The sequence below is a fragment of the Camelus ferus genome, chromosome 9, assembly GCF_009834535.1.
Source record: "Camelus ferus isolate YT-003-E chromosome 9, BCGSAC_Cfer_1.0, whole genome shotgun sequence".
In the NCBI taxonomy this organism is placed as follows: Eukaryota; Metazoa; Chordata; class Mammalia; order Artiodactyla; family Camelidae; genus Camelus; species Camelus ferus.
The window spans coordinates 44,642,797-44,661,412 of NC_045704.1; the positions used below are offsets into that span (position 1 = coordinate 44,642,797).

Below are 18,616 nucleotides of genomic sequence, written 5' to 3' on the forward strand. Positions count from 1 at the left end.
CCCATTGGACCGTATTCCTGAACTCTCCTGGGAATTGAAGCAGATTAGGAATTGGCAGGGGCTGCCATTGTGATGCATAGTCAGGACCCTCTAGCTCCAGCTTCAGCTCCCTTCAGGGGAGGAGCTGCTTCTTGCTGGAGAAATAACCCATTTCTGACTGGGTGGTGACCATGAGCCCAGAGCCCCTTGGGGCTCCTTTAACAAGGGGAAGGCAGGGCAGATATCCATCTGGGCCTGCCATTCAGGGTATCTGGGAGAAGTCTTCTAGCCTTTGATGCCCAGGCTGCGCTTTGAGCCTTCTGGACCAAACCTTTCCATGACCTCAGGCCGAGGAAGCTGGTCCTGCAGCCTGCTGGCCCTGCCCCATGGTTACTCTTGAGTGCTTGGCCAGGCTCTGAGGAGCCATTGGGGGCTTTGGGTTGTGGCTTTTCTTGCTCAGCATTTTACTGCATGGCCTTTAGTCAGGTGGTGTGTTAGGAGCCTCCTGACTCGGGGCGGGGTGGGGGATGGAAGTGGGAGAGACCAGAGGTTTCTGGAAAGCAGAGGGGAGCCATGGCCACGCCCATCCACCTCTCGTGTGGCTGTTTCTTTTTGGCTCAATGTTCTCCCTCCCCCGCCCCCAGGTCTGGGAGGAGCCATGGGGCTGTCCTGTGGATGGAATACCACCTGACCCCGGACAGCACGGTCAGCACTGGCCTCCTGAAGCCTGCAGAGAACAAGGTAGTGCTGTGTGCTGGAGTCCCAGCGTGGGCCAATCTGAGAGGAGGTGCTGCCGTCACACCTGCCTGAGCTCTGGGTGTTCCTGGCGCATGTGGCCGGATAACTCTTCCGTGGCCCTAGGTCACCCGGCCGTGAGCAGCAGCTTCTCACTGAGAGCTGCCTGGGCTGGAGGCTGGCCAGGAAGGGGCTTGGGTGCCAGGAGCCCTCACCACCTTCTTACTGCTTCTCCTGCAGGGGGACTGTTGCTGGAACCCCCACTGCAAGCAGGCCGTGTACTTCTTCAACACCACACAGGACTCCAGAGCACCGCCGGACAGCCCACGGACTGTCAGCTACACTGTGGCATTCCACCCTGACACTGGAGATGTCACCATGGATTTTACGCTCTCAGATGCCCTCACTTGTTGAGAAATAAAGTGGCCAAGGGCTCCGGGCTCTGAATGGTGTGGCTTTCTGAGAAGGAAGATGAAGGCACCTCTCCTTTCAGGGCCCAGCTTGGCCTCTGGGCTTGGAGGAAGTCTCTTCCCTTTTTGTGTTTCTGCACCGCCAGCTCCTTGCTCCAGATATGGCAGGAAGCAAGGGTTGCTTTGGAGCTGAGGAGGGGCCAAAGAGCCCACCCTGTAGTTGTTTTGAAATGCTCAGAAAGCTCTAAACTGTGAAAGCTCCTCCTGTCCTTCCTGGAAGGGAACAGAATCTGAGTTGGCTGGGCTGGTCAGGTTGGGGTGCTCTCAGCTGTGCAGTTCCAGGAGGGCGTGCTGCTCTTTTGGGAGCTAGCCTAGCCTGGCCTGCACTCTGGGAACCTCTGGGTCCCACCTGCCTGCTCCAGCTAGGGGGACCCTCTAGGGGCAGAGATGCTGAGTTGTGGCTGGGTCCCAGGCCTTGAAGACCCTGGCAGGACCAGGCCAAGGACCAGGTTCAGACCCTTTCACTTGCTAGGTAACAGCAAGCCACATTTGTATAGGTCTGGCCTCTGTGCAGCACCAGCAGGTGACTCAGATGGACACCTGGACACCAAGCTGCTGTTCAGAGGACAGGGTGGAGACTGTCCCAAAGCGGTTCCTGAGATGCAGACCCAGACACCAGCCATCAGGATAAGGGAGCCAAGAGGTACAGCCCTTTCCTGTGTGCCCCCTTTTCTAGCAGAGGAACTTCATCCCCTGGAAGTCTGGGTACAAGTGTGGTCATGCCAGCCCCGCCTTGCCTTGTCAGGAAGGCCAGAGTCCCAGTGAGGCCCCAGCCTTGCTTCTCCCCACACTCAAGGTACCCTTCTGCTATTGGCTCCCAGTTCCAGAGGGAATGAGTAAGAGAACCCAAGTGGCCTGGTTTTCTGGTGGTTCAGGGCAGACCCAGGCTGTGCCCATCCTGTCGGGGAGAGGCAGGAAAGGCAGACCCCACACAGCGGTCTCCCCACAGCCCCACCTGGCCACCCAGCCTCTTGGAGTCAGAGCAGAGCCCAGCCCCAGCTTCTCACTCAAATAAGTAGAGAACACCAGCCTTGAGCCTCACAGTTTTATTTTCTCATTATCCATCCTTCCTTTCAGCACCAGTAAAGGAAAAAAAAAAACACCTTTCCTTTCAAAATATGTGTTAAGATTGTTTTTCTTCTAGGGAAGAATTGTCTGGATATATATTTGATAATGTTTTTACCAAAATCTTAGGTGTGCTTACCATATAAAACCCCTAATGTCCCATGAGGATACCATACAGAAAAAAAATACAGAAATTAAAAAAGTGTTTTTTTTTTCCTTTTTTAAAACAGTATTTCTAAATCTTAGCAAGTTAATACAATAGTTAAAAAGCATCAAGATTAATATCCATACTTAAAACTCAAGGTGGTTTGGACAAATGAAATGACTGTTTTCTTCCAAAGCTGACCCTTGCCTCCTGGCTTCTCTGGAGGCTGGGCCTGGGGCAGGTGTGGGGCCTTGGTTGGGGATTTAGGTGACCCCGTATCTGTCCCTCCCAGGCCTCAATGCCGCAGAGTCTGAGATCCTGGCAATGTGTCTTTTCTTTCTTTTTTTAAAAACTGAAATGGAAAAATCTGGCTTGTGCGTGACCCTGGGAGTCCACAGGCTTGATGGAACATGTGGCTGGGCAATGGTAGCCTCGGTGCTGAGACCGTGCCGGAGGGAGTGTCAGGGGAGCAGGGTTGGGGGGAGCGCAGGCCAACTCTGCTCTGGACACCAGGCAGGCTGGGCAGAGGCAACCTTGTTAGGACAGGAAATGACTGAGGCACAGGGAGGTATGACTTGCCTAAGGCCACCCCATGAGTAGGGAGAGAAGCTTGTGCCCCTGTGCTTTGGCTCCCACCCAGCTGCCCTGGGAGGCAGGCGGCCCCTCTGAGGGATAGAAGCTGTGCTGGGGTTGCTCTGCTTCAGGAGCCCTGGCTCTGCCTCCACTGCTCTCCTGAGTACACAGCTGACCTGCAGCCTGGGGCCTCAGCTTAGGCCCAGACATAGGCATGGTGCCTGCTCAGTTGAGCCCTACCTGTGAGCAGATTGCTAGCTGCTCTGGGGAGTGGGGGGACCTCTGACCCAGTGAAGCCTAGCCAAGGCCCCAAAGCCATGGCCTTGGAGGAGGGGTGCAGCCAGAGAGGCCAGGGAGGCCTGCACCCTAAGCGATGAGCAGCCCCTCCTGACTCAAGTTGGGGTGAGGCTGGGTGCCTAGCCAGGAAAATGTGCCAAGCAGTGAAGCCCTCAGCCTAGCTGCTACTCTGGCCAGGGGGTTCAGACAAACCAGTGCTGTCACAGGTGTGTCTCAGGAGTGTCCTGCCCCAGCACAGGGCCTGGCCTCTGGCTGGCTGTTTGGCCCCCTCTTGGTCCTTCTTGCAGCTCAGTAGGTGACAAGGCACAGCATCAGGGCACCGGCACCAGGAGGCTCCTGGCAGCAGGGTCCTGATGCACCCCCAGCCTCAGGAAAAATTGGCTTTGAGCCAGGCGGGCACATTGGTCAAGGTGCTGTGAGGAGGGGAGACCAGTCAGGGTTGCAAAGAACAGCCCCTGGAATTGGTGGGGCCTTGTACCTGAAAACAGACAAAACCCTCACTGCTTGACTTTGGGGGGCATCCCCAGGTGTGTTAAAAAGGCAGGTGGGCAGAGGCAGTGCTGCCGTGGGATGGGGAGCTATGGGCTTCACCTGCAGGGTCTGCCACACCATCATGCCTAGGTGCCCGGGGCTGGCCCTGGTCACATGGTGGTAGAGTGGACATCTATGTGCCTGTATGCCAACCAGTACCATTCCCTGTCCAGGGCAAGCAGGGGCCGTTGGCCTTGCCACCCCTGGCCTGCACACTGGTGCGGGGACAGGCTGCCCTGCACCTTGGCTTCCAGCCCCTTCATCCAGGGCCCCCAGGGTTGCTGTTGAGGATGGGCCTGGGAGGGCCCTCTGGGGAGAGCCACAGCCCCACCCAGAGGCAGGTGGAAGGTTCCTGAGCTCAGCCAAGCACGTGGATGGGGACAGTCCCAGGGAGGGATTGGTCCTGAACCAGAGAGGTGTCTGTAGGGGAGGCAGATCAGGTAGAAAGAAGAGGATGTGTTGGTTTTGACAGAAGAGAAGCTACAAATACATCACTTTCAAAATTAGAAGCCCCCCACCCCCCTTAGTTCCCCTTCTTCCTGTAAAAAAGTGACGTTCTCTCCCTAGATTCCTGTCTATGGCTCCATTGCCCACACTGGAGTCTTGGAGGGAGGCTCCTGGCTCTGCTGTGTTGGGGAAAGGGAGCCTGCCAAGAGCAGTGTTCTCCCTCGTGGCTTGCAGACCCTCTCAAGTGAAGGGTTATTTTTGTTCTTAACTTTTTCGTTTTTCTTTTTAAAATGTAATCGCCCTTGAATGCAAGACCCTGGGGAAGAGCCTGGGCTCGCTGGTAACTGGACACAGCCCTCATGGTCCCTGCTTGTGAGCTGTCCCAGCTGGAGGCAGCAAGCCGGTGGCCCTGTGTCCAGGAATGAATGCTTCTTTGGCTGGTTCTGATTGTGTTTGGAGTTTGGCCTTGGGTGAGGCCTGAGCAAGGGGTCTGTGGCTGTGGCGTGGCATGTGGCATGCGGGCAGCGTGCATGCGAGGGTGCAGGCATGCGAGACAACATGGCAGCAGACAGAAGTAATGAACCCTGGACGAAGCTTGAGAAGAGATACAAAGAGTACAGAAACCCGGTTCTCATACTAACCCATGGGTTACAAACTAGGTTGTGCTGTAGATTTGTAGAAAATCACGTTTTGAAAGAATGGCACTGGTTGGGCAGCCTGGACTCCCTGGGCCGGCCTGACTCCTGTCCACGAGTGCCCAGAGGTGCCAGGCAGCGCTGGTTCCAGCTCACTCAGGACTGACCGTGGCTCTCCCGGGCCCCTGCCCGCCTCCCCCAGCACCAGCAGTGCTTGCTGGAGGGGACACAGCCAGGGAGGGACTGCAGTTCACAGGGCTGGCGGAGACCCCGCTGCTGTGATGACGTGGCCAGTCTATGCCTCCTCCTCCCCTGCAGACACCATCAGCCTCATGGCCACCGGGAGGTGGTCAGTCAGGCCCGACAGCTGGGTGATGAAACTGAATTCTTCTACCTCCTGTGAGAGTGAGGAGGGGGCGAGGAAGAAACATCCCAATTAGACCCAAAGGGCATCCTGTAAAGGAGGGGCCTGGCAGGGGTTGGGGCCCTAGGCTGGGGCTGGCCTAGACCTCCTGAAGGTAGAGGGGTGGGAGGACCTCTGGGTCCCAAAGGCCTCCTGGACTGGCAGGTCCCATTTCAGAGGAGAGCTCAGTGCTGCTGAGGGGTACAGGGCACAGGGTCCCTATCTGTGGGCAGGGCCTGGGTGCCCTGCCCAGCCCAGCCCAGCCCCAGACTCACGGCCTTCCAGTCTGGGCACAGCCCCTCCTCCGCGTGCAGCATGTAGTCAATGCGCCTGCCGTTGCCTTTCAGCAGGTCCTTGCGTCCCTTCTGGCCTCCTCCAGGGCTCTTGCTGGTGGGGAAGGCAAGATACTCCCGGCGACCTTCCTCGCTCTCCAAGACCCTGCTCACACAGACAGAAGGCACAAGAAGGGAAGGTGAGCCCCACCCCCAGCCCTGACACCAGGTCCTGAGTGTGGAACCAGGATCTCGCCCCCAAGAAAGACCAAACCCCTGTGTTTGAGATCTATCTTCCCCATGAGCCCAAAAAGGAATTGGGATGGAGGGAGACGGAGTCTGAGCCTGCGAGTTCCAGACGGAATTGAGCCACTCCAGGACAGCCCCATGTCCACCTTGGAAAGCCAGCACTCGCCTTCCCTTTCTGAACTAGGATGTTGGCACCACCCAGAACCTGTGACCAAGTTGGGGACAGAATTTTCATCTCGTCTCCAGGATGGGGTTCTGCTCTGAGCTAATAGGGGCCTGTTTTGGGGAACTTGGTCTTTACAGTGAACCTCAGGGACCTTTCTCTTCTGGAAGTCCCCAAACGGCCCCCTACCCCCTTACTCATGACTCCTGTTTTAAGTAGCAGTGGGGCAGGGTAGCCAGGAGAGTACCCAGGCCCCATCCCAGGGCTGGACTCCTATGTCATTCTGTCCCTGAGTGGCTGTGCCATCAAACCTGAGCCACCATTTTCTCTTCTAACACAAGAACAACTGCTGTGGCCCTAGGACACTTCAGGGACCAGGTGTGCCAAGAAAGGAACAAGGTGGGATGTGGCTGTCATTTCTCAGAGGAAGGTAACTGATATTAGTGCTTAAATGCTGGTCAGGGTTCTTTCTATAGGGAGGGCAGGGCACTCAGGTGGAGCATTACACCCTGAATCTGGGTCTTCTGTCTCCTTGTCTGCCATCTGCTTCTTGTCAGGTTTCCTCCAGAGCCTGGACACCAGTGGGGAGGAGCCTTCAAGGGACCCCCCATCATGGAGGACTGGTTCAGGCCAGTGCCAAGGGTGAGAGGCATAGCCCCTGAGAGATACTGCACAGGCCCGCCCAGCCACCTAACGCCTGGACAAATGGACAGGGCACCTGGACAGGCATGGCCAGCAAATGTGGATTTCTACGAGGTCTTTATCAGCCTTGAGATAAATAACACTAATGACATGCAGAACATGGTTACATAGCAGAAATGTAATCCATTACTGTCCTTTGCCTTTGATAATTAATTACAGCATCAGTGATCTAAGAGTTACTGATAGTCATTTTTAAATCATCATCTCATAAAAAGATAATTTTCTTGGCATAGGATGATGTTTCAAATTTAGTCTGTAATCTAATTAATTGGCTCAAATTAGCTACAAGGAGCCATTGCCGTGACTGTGTGCAGTTTCGGGCTGTGAATTATAAATTGGCTCTGCTGCTGGCCTCTCAAATGTGTCCTTTATGGAAGTCTTGTTGGGTTCAAGAATGCAGTTTGACTGGAATAGAACTGTCTCTATTTTGAAAATGACTAGCTTGTGTTAGCTCTGTTCCTGTTTTCATTTGCCTAGTTGGTAACTACCGCAGACGGCATCCCGAGGGCTCTTCAACAGGGGTCTGCGCAGTGCTTGGTCTCACCCTGGGAGATTCTGGTCCTTTTTTCTGTGCCCAAGGCAGGCTGGGTCTTGGGACAGGACAAGCTCTTGTAGAGTGGGCCAGGCCTCTGGGTGCTGGTATAGGAAATGCCACCTCGAGACCCCAGGCCTACTCAGAGGTTTCTCCTTGGTAAGGATACCTCTGGGGTGTGAGGTCCACCACGGCCTTCGCCTGCCCCTCAGCTTGCATCCCTGAGGCTCTCACAGTCGTCCTTTCACGGAGCTGTGTGCTCTCATCTGACCACAGAGCCCATCTCTCCACACTTGAGTCCGGGCTCAGTGCTCCTCCCAGACCTAGGAGATGCCTGGATCTGCCTACCCAACCTGACCACAGCAGCATGAGTGCTAGACACTTACTTTTGCAGATTGTCAGGGGTGCAAACTTCCTCATCATAGAGACCGTCCTTGTCCAACAGGGTACCTGGGGATAAGGGGATGAGAGTGGTCACTGCGGGCAGGGCCCAGCCAGCCTTGAGGAGGACCGCCTCTCTAGGGCAGGAGGGGTAGGCGAGAGTTTCTGCTGACCTGGTGGCTAAGTGCCCCCCAACCACCGCCCCCAGCAGTAGGGATTTAGGGACAGATCCTAGAGGTCTGTCCGGTCTCTCTGGGAAGACTGTGCGGAGTCAGGCCTCAGCACAGTGGGCTCAGGCCTCAGCAGTCCCTTTGCCTTCCTGCCCCAGCCCCTGGCCCCAGCCCCAGCTCCAGCTCACCAATTGCCCACAGCTTCTCCTCCCCAGGCCCCAGGCGGCAGGGGTCCTTGTAGCGTGTAAACAGGGAGTGCTGCTGCTCCAGCTTGTCGTCTGTGCAGGGAGGAAGGGAGGGAAGGGATGCTGTGGGCCTCTGGGTATCTGGCCTGTCTTAGAGGGCCACCTGCCTCTGGTTCCGGTCATTTACTCTGAGCCACCAGGTCCCTATCACTCAGTAACTGCCTCTGGATAGGGTCTGTGGCTCATCTGTCACTGGTTTTCTGTATCTTTGAAAATCCCACCCTCCTGCCCCCCACCACACACATGCTAGTGTTCAGCTTTCCTTCTGTCTGAGGACAGTGGTCACTGTCCCACTTTGGCTTCAGGGGACAGTGATCTTGAGGCCTTCCCAGATTCTGTGGCAAACCCTGGGGCCCTGGCTGATGCTGCCACAGCCAGGACTCCTGCCCTTCACTGTCCTGGGTGCCCGGGCTGAGTGAGGAATGACCCTACAGGACTCAGAGAGGAAGGTGACCTGTCCTAACAGGTCAGAATTAAAATTAGAATAGGCCTGGTACAAAGTAAGAGCTAAATGAAGTCTTGGTGAATATCATTAGCTGACTCGCCCTTAATCTGGGTTTCAGAGGCTCCCAGCCTTTCCTGCCAGAGGTTCATCTTTAGGGTCTTTGTCTCCAGCAAAGTGACCTCTGAGCTTTCTATGCAGAGCATGGGCTCTTCTCATTCGGGGGTTTCTCGGGGACAGAGAAAACATGGTCTTGCTAACCATCTCATCCCCATGCTCCTGAGGAGTAGGAAGTTCTTCCAGCTGCCTAACAGTCTTTCCAGCTGTGATTGGAACCCATGCTTCCTACAGTGGCCAACCTGAATGAGGAGGAGCATGCCTCACCGGAGGAGCAGTTGTCAAAGTTAAAATCTCCGCAGATGACGTCAAACGCCACCAGCTCCTCGGGGTTGGCTGCGCTGGACGAGGAGGTAGATTTTTGGAAATCAGCCAGCCAGTCCTGAAGCAGGTCCAGCTGCTCACACCGGATGGCACTGTCCTCTGTGGGGCAGAACCACAGAGAGATGATGAAGCAGCAGCCAGACCCCAGCCAGGCTGATCCCAGCCCTCTGGGGGGACATCCCCCACCCGCTGAAGCTTGGCCGCTGGACCCTACCTGGCAGGGCATGCAGGTGTGTACAGGAGATGTACCCGACAATTCTTTGGTCCTGAGGTGTGCTTCCCACCTGCACCTGTGGGGGAGGAGGTGAGGGTTTGGTAACGAGAACTGTGAGTCATCATTGCTCAGGGGGACACTGGTGACTACTGTCCCCCAGCCAGGTCAGACCCTCATTAGCCCAGCTCTGTCAGCTCCTGACTAGACTTGGGCCCAAGGAGGAACAGCACATGTCCTGCTTCCAGGAGCTTCTGGTCCAGTGTGAGAGGCAGATGCATGAAGAAATGGTGAGTGGCACCGACAATTCATGCAGGGCTTTACAGGAGATATGCAGAAGTCACTGAAGATTTCTTCCCTAAGTCCCTGCTGTCTCCTGGTGACCAGAATGTCCAGAGGGATGACTCTCAAGTGCCAGCCCCATGATTCCTTGTCCACTCCTGTCTGGTGGCTCTTTCTTCCTCCCCTTGGTGATACCCTGAACCTGATCACACCCTGGAGCCCGTTACTCAGATGTCTAGATTGAGATCTCCTCTGGAGTGCAGCCCAGCCACAAAGCCCGCCACCCTCCGTCCATTCTGAGAGGCCTTACACCTTGCCCTCTGCTCGCTCTCTTCCCAGTCTCTTACCCTCTGGCTTCATGAGTGGTCATTTTTCTGCTCTTTGGCTGTGGTCCCCAGTAGTCCCCAGATCTGGGATGACAGCTCTGGCTGTTGTCTCCATGGCATTTGTGTCATGGGCTGACCCCATGCACCCCACAGCCTCCATCCCAAGCCCAGCCCTCCTTCCTCCACAGCAGCCTCTTCATGCCTTCATGCTCCACTCTCCCTAGACTTTGGGTCCTTGCCTCTTGCTCACTTCCTTCACTGGAGAGAGTCCCTAGTAGGTGGAGTGGGGCTGGGGGCTCCTTCCTGCGTCCCTGCCCAACCGCATGTGACCCTGGCAGGCTGTCTCCATAGATTGGTGTAATAAAACTAGTATCTCTATTGTATGTCACAGACAGCTCGGCCCCCAGCAGTGAGCCTGGTATAAGCCTGGGCCCTTGTCAGGCTGTGGTTGGGGAGGTGAGGGATGGCTGCTGAGCCTGCCGGCTCTACCAGGTCCTTTGGTCACGCACATGCTGGAGGCTATGACGCGAGAATCCCTCCCAGCATGCTTCCCAAACCATCCTTGGCTGCCTTTCCCAGAGGCCGCTGGTTGGCTCCTTACCCTCTTTTCTCTGGGCTGTCCTCCCATCTGAACTTCAGCTTTCTTCCCCAAACTTGGCTAATCTGTTCCAGACTGGGTTTTCTATGATGATCTATTCCAGGCCCTGGACCCCAGGGAGTCTCCAGGGAGGAAGACCGTAGAGGCCAGTTCTTGGCTGAGGGGCAAGGTGCAGGGTGGGTGTACCTGGCATCTGCTGAGCACAGCTCTACACGGCCTCCAGCTAAGAGTGGCCTGGACTCATTGCAGTCTTCTGCTCTGAGAGCCTCGGGAGGCTTCCATCCTTTTTACTGCCGAAGTCAGGTTAGCGTTATTCTCCACAGGGACTTTTGCATCATCAAACACCCTTAGCTTTCTACAACTCTTCATCCCTTTTCCAAGCCTGGATCAGTGCACATCTTTCCTTTCCAGTGTCCAGGGGGAATGGACGATTGTTTACTTGATAATGGGCCTGGATTTGGGGCTGTTTATAAACTCACATGTTTACTATTCACTCCTTGCCATATTCTAGACCCAGTCTTCAGCCCAATGGTACCCCCTGCTCCCTACTGCCAGTGCCTCAGAAATCACACACCATTTGTTTCCCCTGTTTCAAAAACACAATGTCCTCCAAGGCCACACGATGGCGCTTCTCAACCCCCTCCCCCGCATTCCTTAGGCCAGGAGTCTGTTACTCCTCATTATTAACCTTTACACCAGTGAGCACCCTTGCTTAGTGCCTCATGGACATGGCCTTACTAGAGCCCTACAACAGCTATGAGGATTATACTAAAATTACACTGTAATTGTCCTGGGGTCATGAGGCTCCACTGAGGCCAGCTCACATCTGATGCTCAAATCTGATGTTGCGGCCCATGCCCAGCTCCACCCCCTGCTCTACGCTGCTTTCTGAGCTTTAGTGACTGAGCCAGGGTTTTCAGCAGCCGCCCATTTGATGCTCTTAGTGCGTCAGCCCCTCACTCAGCTCTTCATGTCACCTGCCTGGGCTGAGTCCTGGGCAGAAATGGGACAAGTGCAGAGGCACCACTCAGCTCTGTTGCTGAGGAGAACCTGCTGGGAGGATAGACATGCAGAATGAGATATCTCAAGCCCCCACCCCCTTCCTCGCTCTCAATCAGCCCTGTGAGCTTGCCAAGATCCACTTTATTATGTGTGGGGACTTATTGATTCCTGGCTTGAGTCCTCGGGAGCCGCAGAAGCTCATGTTTCTCTTGCAAAAACAAACAATCACTCCGAGTTTGTGCCTTTAGTCCTGGTGGGCAAAGACTGTCAACAAAGAAGGGTTCAGAATCAGGCTCTCGTAAGTGAGGGAGAAGCTGTTCCAGCCCGCTCTTCTCAGGCTATCTAGGTAGCAGGGAAGCACACTTTACTCGAGGACAGGAAGTGATGGGAAATGTCTCAGAGTAAATGGGAAGGCAGGGCTGGATGGAGAGCCCTGAGTGAAGGGAGCGAGGCTTCTGTACAGCCAAGTCAGCACCTTTCCAGCCCCTGGCTGTCCTGGAGCTAGCGTGGCTCCTGAAACCTCATTTACTTCATTCCTCCATGCAGAGAAACAGGCACACTCTCGCCAACAGAGATGAGCTAGGTCTGCTGTGCTGGGCACAATGGCTTCACTCTTTGTTCTGTCTGATGGGAGAGGCAAGCAGCAAGACACCCGGGGGAAAGGGCTTAGGAATCCACAAAGGAACACTGCTGTGCCAGATGCCGCCGAGGAGAGCTCCACCGAGGTGGGGCAGCCAGTCTGGGGCAGGACCAGGACCAGTGTGTGTCTGGAGCAGAGCCCGGGGACATAGGAGGGGCCCAGGTGAAGGCTGGGCTTCTCCCCCAGGCAGCAGGAAGGGGCAAAAGGCATCAGACCTGGGACAAGAGGAGGATGGATTAGAAGTAGGAGGACACCCCGAAACACACATGGGTGAATGCAGAGGAATGGTGGCTGGGGCCATTACAGTGCAGCTGGGGATTGGTGGGGGGCAGAGGTATCTGCAAAGTGAAACTGGGACCCTGGGTGAGCACAGAGAACCCTCAGCAAGTGTGTAAATGGAGGCCATGGAGTCACTTTCCTGGGGAAGGTGCCTGGGGCCGGCTGGCTGAGATAACCACTCAGAAGTGAAGAGGGCTGGCCAAGTTGGGTCGCCCTGCTGTGAGGGCTGCCAACCCCCAGCTCAGGTTGAGATCTGGGCAGAATGTAGCAGGCCTGGTGTTGCCAGATCTGCCAAGGTGGGGAGAGAAGTTGCAGATTGGGTTTTATGTGAAATAGCTTGATTTTTATGTGTTGGCCAACAAGAAAATTTTTTAATGGCATGGACCACATTCAGCATACCTGCAGACTACTTTTAGATCCAGGAGGTAGAGGGAGCATTAGCATTTAAAGGATGCGCAGGCGACAAAGATCTGGAAGGAACAGGCAGAGAGGTGGATTGGCAGGCAACAAAGATCTGGAAGGAATGGGCAGACAGGTGGGGGTTTGGAGGAAAGCCCACAGCGGAGAGGCTGTCCCAGGGAGACTTGTGATCCTGGTGGGCATGGTGGTCAGGGTGTGCTGGATCAGGGACAAAGATGAGGAGAGGGCATGTGGGTGGCAGGTGGGGTTGCAGGGGACCCTGGCCTCTGAGCCATCTGTAGTAGTAGTAGGGTGGAAGAAGGTTCGTTTCCCTTCACTGCCCCAAGTCTGACACCATGTCCCCTCCTTCCCCAGAAAGTCACTCTGGCTGCTGAGACAAAAATACATCTGTGGAATAGAACGCTGATAGACCACATGCCAAAATGGGGAGGTTGCTCACCTATAAGAGGAATGCCTTCAATTTCAGCAACTCAGACTGTGAGTGGAGAGCTGGGGTCCCCAGTTCTCTGTCTGCTAAGCCACACAAGAGGAAGTGGGGGTCTGGGCACTGGGGTGCGGCCCTTGCTCCAGAGGCTCCGTGCAGACGATCAGCCCGTTACCTCACTCCTGACAGGAGCTTGGCTGACAAGCGGCACTTCCTGAACAGGCCAAGCACGGTCAGAGTTGAGGCCTGGAGATGAGAACCTCACCACGCTGGGCTTCCAGATTAGACACAGCAACACCCCTATCCATTCACGGACCCCCCCTTCTGGGGAGAACTGAGAAGTCTTGAGGGGAATATGGAGAGAACCCACACCCACAGCAGCTGCTGCCTCTGAGGGCACAAAGCTTGTTCTGTAGCAGCTGGCCAAACGATGTTTCAGAAAACTCTGGAAGCACCAAGAGCAGTTTTTGGATAGGGACCAGAAAGTCAACACGCTGAGCATGTCAGCCGCAGTAGAGGATAATGTGTAATGACCAAATTACCATGGTCTAAATCTCTTCCAATTGCATCCAAATTAGCAGAAATAATTATGATTCACTTTAATTAGTTACTATGGAAGTGAAGCCTCGGGCTGGTGGGCAGAGTGCCTGGTGTGGCAGCCGCATGACAGCCAAGAGGGAAAGGGCGTCCTGGCCATGGAGGCTGGTAGCCCAAGGGAGTGGCCTGAGAGCCCAACCTGCAACCATCTGTCTGCAACAGTACAGACAGCCTCCTCATTCTTCACCGCCTGCCATCTTTACCACCAGCACCATGAGAACCTTCTAGGCCTCGCCGCTCACAGGCCACTCCCCACCATGTGAGGAGACTCAGTGTTACCCCACTTTACAGATGGGGAAAGGGTGGCTCAGAGATTGGAGGAAATTGCCCAAGGTCACCCAGCCTGGAGCTTCAGTTCTTGTCCCTGTGTTCCTATTTTCCTTGTCCCCGAGCTGGGGGCCCTCCAGTTCCCATGAAAAGCCTTGTCTGCCCACTGTCCTCCAAGAGAGTGAGGACCCCCTGGCTGGGGCCTGCTTCCACCCACCACTGCTCTAGGACTGGCTGACTGAGGCCTCCTACCTTGAGATACAGCGCTCCCTTTGAGGCCAGGCTGTCGGAGAACCGCCCGTTGGGGTAACAGTGATAGGCCACGTCCATGATGGGGTAGCGGCTGGCAAAGAAGAGGCCGCTGTTGAGATACTTGAAGCTGCAGCAGCCGTGGCAGCCGTAGACTCCGACATCATAGAGGATGTACTCGAAGTAACCATGCAGCTGGTCTTTCAACTTGGCGGCCGCCCGCTTGTCAAACACCTCCTGTAGGCACAGGAAGTCCAGGTTGGCGGGGAAGAAGGCTGAGACCTCGTGGTCAAAGGCCTCATCCGGGTGCCGCCTCCTGCGTGCAGCTGCCTTCTTCACCACGGAGGCCTTGTACGGGAGCTTGCTGTTGGCACCTGGCTCCCCACTGCCGCCGTCGGCCCGTGCCTTCACCAGGGACTCCCTGGAGACTGAGGGGCTGCCCAGGCTTCCCGAGTCCCCATCCTGCTGACTGTGGTTGGGCGTCTCGCCACGGCCAGCCCCGTTCCTGGCCTGGCCCCCAGCAGGGGGGTCGAAGGCTTCGGGGGGCCGGCCCCCCTCATCACCACCGATGCGCACGATGCAGGCATCCTCAAGGCTGCCACTGTCGGTTGCGGCAGGGTCCCCAGAGGCCAGGCCATTGGCAGCCTCGTCACTGGGATGACGCCCGCCGTCACCCTTATACTCCACAGAGGCCGTCCTCTTAATGCTTCCAGGGACGGCCCGGGGCACGCCATCACTTCCCTGCGGTGACACCAGGCTGCTGAAGCTGGCTGCGCTGATGGAGGTATTGGTGGGTGAGTCGATGTAGATTTTGATCTGGGGCCTGCTGGCTCCATTGCGGATTCTCTGCCCAATCTCTTTGGCCCGGGCTTGGGTGTTGAAAACGTTGTTGAACCTGGCCAGTGAATCAGGGAGGAGGCAGAGGTTGGCAGTGGCAAAACAGAAGCTTTTGCCAGGACCTGTACCCTTCCATTCACTGAGCAGGGCTGCCCCGCCGGTAGGGCCCTTGTCCTCCAGCCGGGAGTAGACGTAGGGCCGGCGGGCAGACTGCAGGGGGGACCAGAGGAGGAACCCAAGGAATGCGAAGGGCAGTGAGGCGACCAGGAGGGCCAGGTAGACGGGTGTGAAGAGCACGGTGCAGAGCAGCTGGAGGTAGCACGGGTCGTCAGCCCGCTGGCGCTTCTCGTAGGTGGTGGGTATGAAGGAGGCCAAGAGCCGGTCCGCCAGCCAGTAGCATGGGAAGATGAGGGCCCAGGACACGGCGTGCAGGGCGGACAGACAGCTGTTGGGAAAGGGGGTTGTGTACAAAACCATCGCAGCTCACTGGGTGCCGCGGCCGGCCCTACTACATGGTGTCTGTGGCAGTGCGGGCACTTTCCTGGGTGGGGTGGGTGAGTAGGGGGTAGCTGGAGGAGGGGTCACCTCCTGGTGAGACGGGACTCTGGATGGTCAGCGGCACGTGTTAGCCAGCCAGTCATGGTTCACCTCAGTGGGCCATGCTGGGCCACCAAGGCCTGCTGGAGAACCTGCAAAACAAAGTGAGGAGACTTTCATTCATCTTTAGGGGAGCAGGTCAGATGCTGGGGCCATTGACTTGCTCACCCTGTTCCTGCCTCCTCTGACTGTTCCAAGGACCAGGCCAGAGCCAGCAGGCTCTCGTGGGGTGTTTGGGGCCAGGAGCTGGCCTGGCCCACTCCATTTTCCTGTATGTATTTGGTTCTCTTAGAGTAAACTGCTTGGTGATGTTTGGTTCTCTTAGAGTAAACTGCTTGGTGACATGACTGTCTCTAGCTGACCATTTTGACCTTGTAACCTAATTGGTTGAAAACTGGCCCAGGATTTGGGGAGCCAGGGGTGTGTTCAGAACAGGTGAGGGGAGAGCCTGAGTCAGAGGCACTGCAAACACAGCTGCCTGTCACTGAGTGCCCACTGGGTCAAGACAGTGAGAGAATAAACTGCAGAGAAAAGGTACCAGAGGGTCCTAGGGTGGAGGGCAGTGTGACTGGCAGGACCCCTGGGAGGAGGGTCCCCCACAACTAGGCTCTCACTGTGCCCCAGCTTCCAGCCTCAGACCATCTCTGCCGTCCCACCCCTGCTGACCCCCAGCAGAAATCCCTGCCTGACAAGGATCCAGGCACAGCATGGGCCTTCCCAGGTTCCAGAATGATCAGAGTTACCCAGTTACACGGGACTCTGATGCTCTCTGTGACTTCTGAAGAAGCTCCCTGAGGTTTGAGGGTCGGCCCCAAGCTTCTCTCAGCCCCCAAGATGTAGTTTCAGGGCCCAGCTAAGGTCCACAGCTGCCAGGGTGAGTCACCCCAGGTCCCGACCCCAGCCAGTGCAGGAGCTGCCTTGAATCTCAGAGCAGGCCCAGGGCCCCGCCTGGGAGAGGCCGCAGGTGCAGTCATTGTGCTGAATGTAGAATCAATAAAGACAAGAGTCTGGAGTGTTTACCCAGCCTCCAGGAACCCAAGGCTGATCATTCTGTGGTAAAGCTGGTATAAGCATAACGCAGAGTTTTCATGACCAGATCAGCTGGGGGACCCGTTTCCTGCTCACTGTCTCACTGGCCCAGCCCTGTCTGCCCTGGCACCTTGGCGTCTGTGTCCATGATGCCATTCGTCCTGGCCCCACACCCTCCCTTCCTCCTGCCTTCCTGGTCACCCCAGCCAGGACCTGGGTGCCATGTGGACTCCGCCCTCCCTCAGTCCCTACGTCCCATGAGTCCCTGTTATGTATCCAAGCACCCCTGCAGCCCCTGTGCTGGTCCAGGACTGTGACACACATCACTCACTTTCCTGGCCTCTTCCCCATCAGGCCATCCTCCACATGATGGCTAGAGGGACTCTGTCTAATCTGACCATGTCACAGACGCTTCAGCCCCATTGAGGCCTCGCTCAGCCCTTTTGGGCATTGCATCTCCTCAGCCAGGCCTGCCCGTGTCTGCAGCCCCAGCCACCTTTGTGCTCACCTCCCAGTGGCTGGGGTGTGGTTACTTGTTCATGCCCTGCTATTTCCTCTGGCCCTCATCTAGCCCACCGCTCTTCTTCTAAGATTCAGCTTAGAAATCATCTCCTCAGACAGGCTCTTTTGTCCCCCTTGCCAGGTGGCTTACCTCCACTGTACCCTTTGTGCGTGGCCTGGTCTCTGCAGTTCTAGATCATGAATGCTCACAATGTGAGGCTACCTTCCCAGAAGAACCAGGGACTTCTTGAAAGAAGGGGCTACACTGAGGGTGCTGTGGATCCAGGGGCTGCACCAGGAGGATCTCAGGAAATGAGTGAGTGAATGTTGGTTGATCAGCCCCACAGTGTCAGTCACACTTCCGCGGCCACCGTTTGAACAGAACATAGTGTCTAAAGATGAACCTGAAGCTGGTGGCTGTGTCTGGTTCTGGAGAAAATGTTTCACAAAGGTTTTACTTACTTCAGAGGAAATCACGTTGAAGCAAACACTGGAAGTTTACAGTTTGGAGAAGCAGGTATGTCTACTCACCACAGCCATCTGACTAGGAGCCCCTCCCTCAGGTGTGAGCAATGAAGCTCACCGTCAAGGATGATGATGAAGCCAGAAGGCCATCCTCTGCATTCCTCCCACCCCCATGATATCCTGGAGCCTCAGACTCTACAGTGGCCTTCACCATCTCCCCTACACCCAATCCAGTCTGTCTAGGGACGCTTTGTGCTCCTGTCCTCAGTAACCTCTTTCCTCACCCAGCCCCAACCTGGACTCCCCCATCATCTCAGATGCGCACTGCTGTCTGACCCCCAGGCGCCTGCACCTGCCGGGCTCTCTTCCTGAAACTCCTCTCCTGCCTTGTCTCTATCAGCTTCTCCTTACTTACTTTTCAGGGCCCAGCTGAGATGCCACCTCCTGGGGTAAGGGGTAGGGGTGTCTGCCTTGATCCATCTAAGGCTGCCTGTGACCCCTGAAACCCTCTCCACACTGTGCTGCCCTCCAAGCAGGACTGGCTCATGTTCCACGGAGTGGACGTAGCCTTGTTACGGGTCAGAGGTAAACACAGCCTAGCTTCATAAAAGGCTTCCTGAGAGAAATTCTTAAACCTGTTCTCCTGTGTGTCTCATCCCCAACACTGGCCGATCAGGGTTGGGATCTGCTGTTAGCCATGACAGGGCTATTTGAGGGGCATGGGGGCTCTTCAGCTGCCCTAGGTCTCCCTTACTCCTGCTGTGGCCCCAGAAGCCCTTCTGGGCAGGTTCCCTCCCCAGCCCTGCCTGCAGTGTCAGTGGTAGGCGTGATCTTTCTGCCTCCCCTGGGCAGGTCATAGGGATGTTTTTGGTCTCCATTCAGACATCAATGGGTTTAGGTGGCTGGCAGCCCAGAGGGCTGACAGGCAGCAGTGGCCACCACGACAGTCCTCCAAGATGTGGCAGACCCGAGCACCTCAGCCCTTCCTGCCTGCCATCCTGGCCCTTCACAGCTA

General features: G+C 56.1%; 2 protein-coding genes across 7 annotated transcripts in view; one reads left to right on the forward strand and one right to left on the reverse strand.

Moving 5' to 3' along the window:
* PRMT7 (protein arginine methyltransferase 7) overlaps window positions 1-1,233 on the forward strand; it is a 33,415-nt gene extending 32,182 nt beyond the window's left edge. For all 3 annotated transcript variants that reach the window (XM_006180592.3, XM_014555769.2, XM_032486604.1), the window contains 2 exons: window positions 624-720; window positions 955-1,233. In XM_006180592.3, coding sequence (XP_006180654.3) covers window positions 624-720; window positions 955-1,128 — 271 coding nt within the window. In that variant the 3' untranslated portion in view covers window positions 1,129-1,233. The remainder of the gene's footprint in view (window positions 1-623; window positions 721-954) is intronic.
* A 991-nt stretch (window positions 1,234-2,224) lies between these two features.
* The window catches only part of SMPD3 (sphingomyelin phosphodiesterase 3), a 79,660-nt gene continuing 63,268 nt past the window's right edge, over window positions 2,225-18,616 (reverse strand). For all 4 annotated transcript variants that reach the window (XM_032486608.1, XM_032486605.1, XM_032486606.1 and 1 more), the window contains 7 exons: window positions 14,176-15,698; window positions 9,092-9,167; window positions 8,821-8,976; window positions 7,938-8,027; window positions 7,585-7,648; window positions 5,556-5,718; window positions 2,225-5,274 (listed from right to left, as the gene is read on the reverse strand). In XM_032486608.1, coding sequence (XP_032342499.1) covers window positions 5,173-5,274; window positions 5,556-5,718; window positions 7,585-7,648; window positions 7,938-8,027; window positions 8,821-8,976; window positions 9,092-9,167; window positions 14,176-15,486 — 1,962 coding nt within the window. In that variant the 5' untranslated portion in view covers window positions 15,487-15,698 and the 3' untranslated portion in view covers window positions 2,225-5,172. The remainder of the gene's footprint in view (window positions 5,275-5,555; window positions 5,719-7,584; window positions 7,649-7,937; window positions 8,028-8,820; window positions 8,977-9,091; window positions 9,168-14,175; window positions 15,699-18,616) is intronic.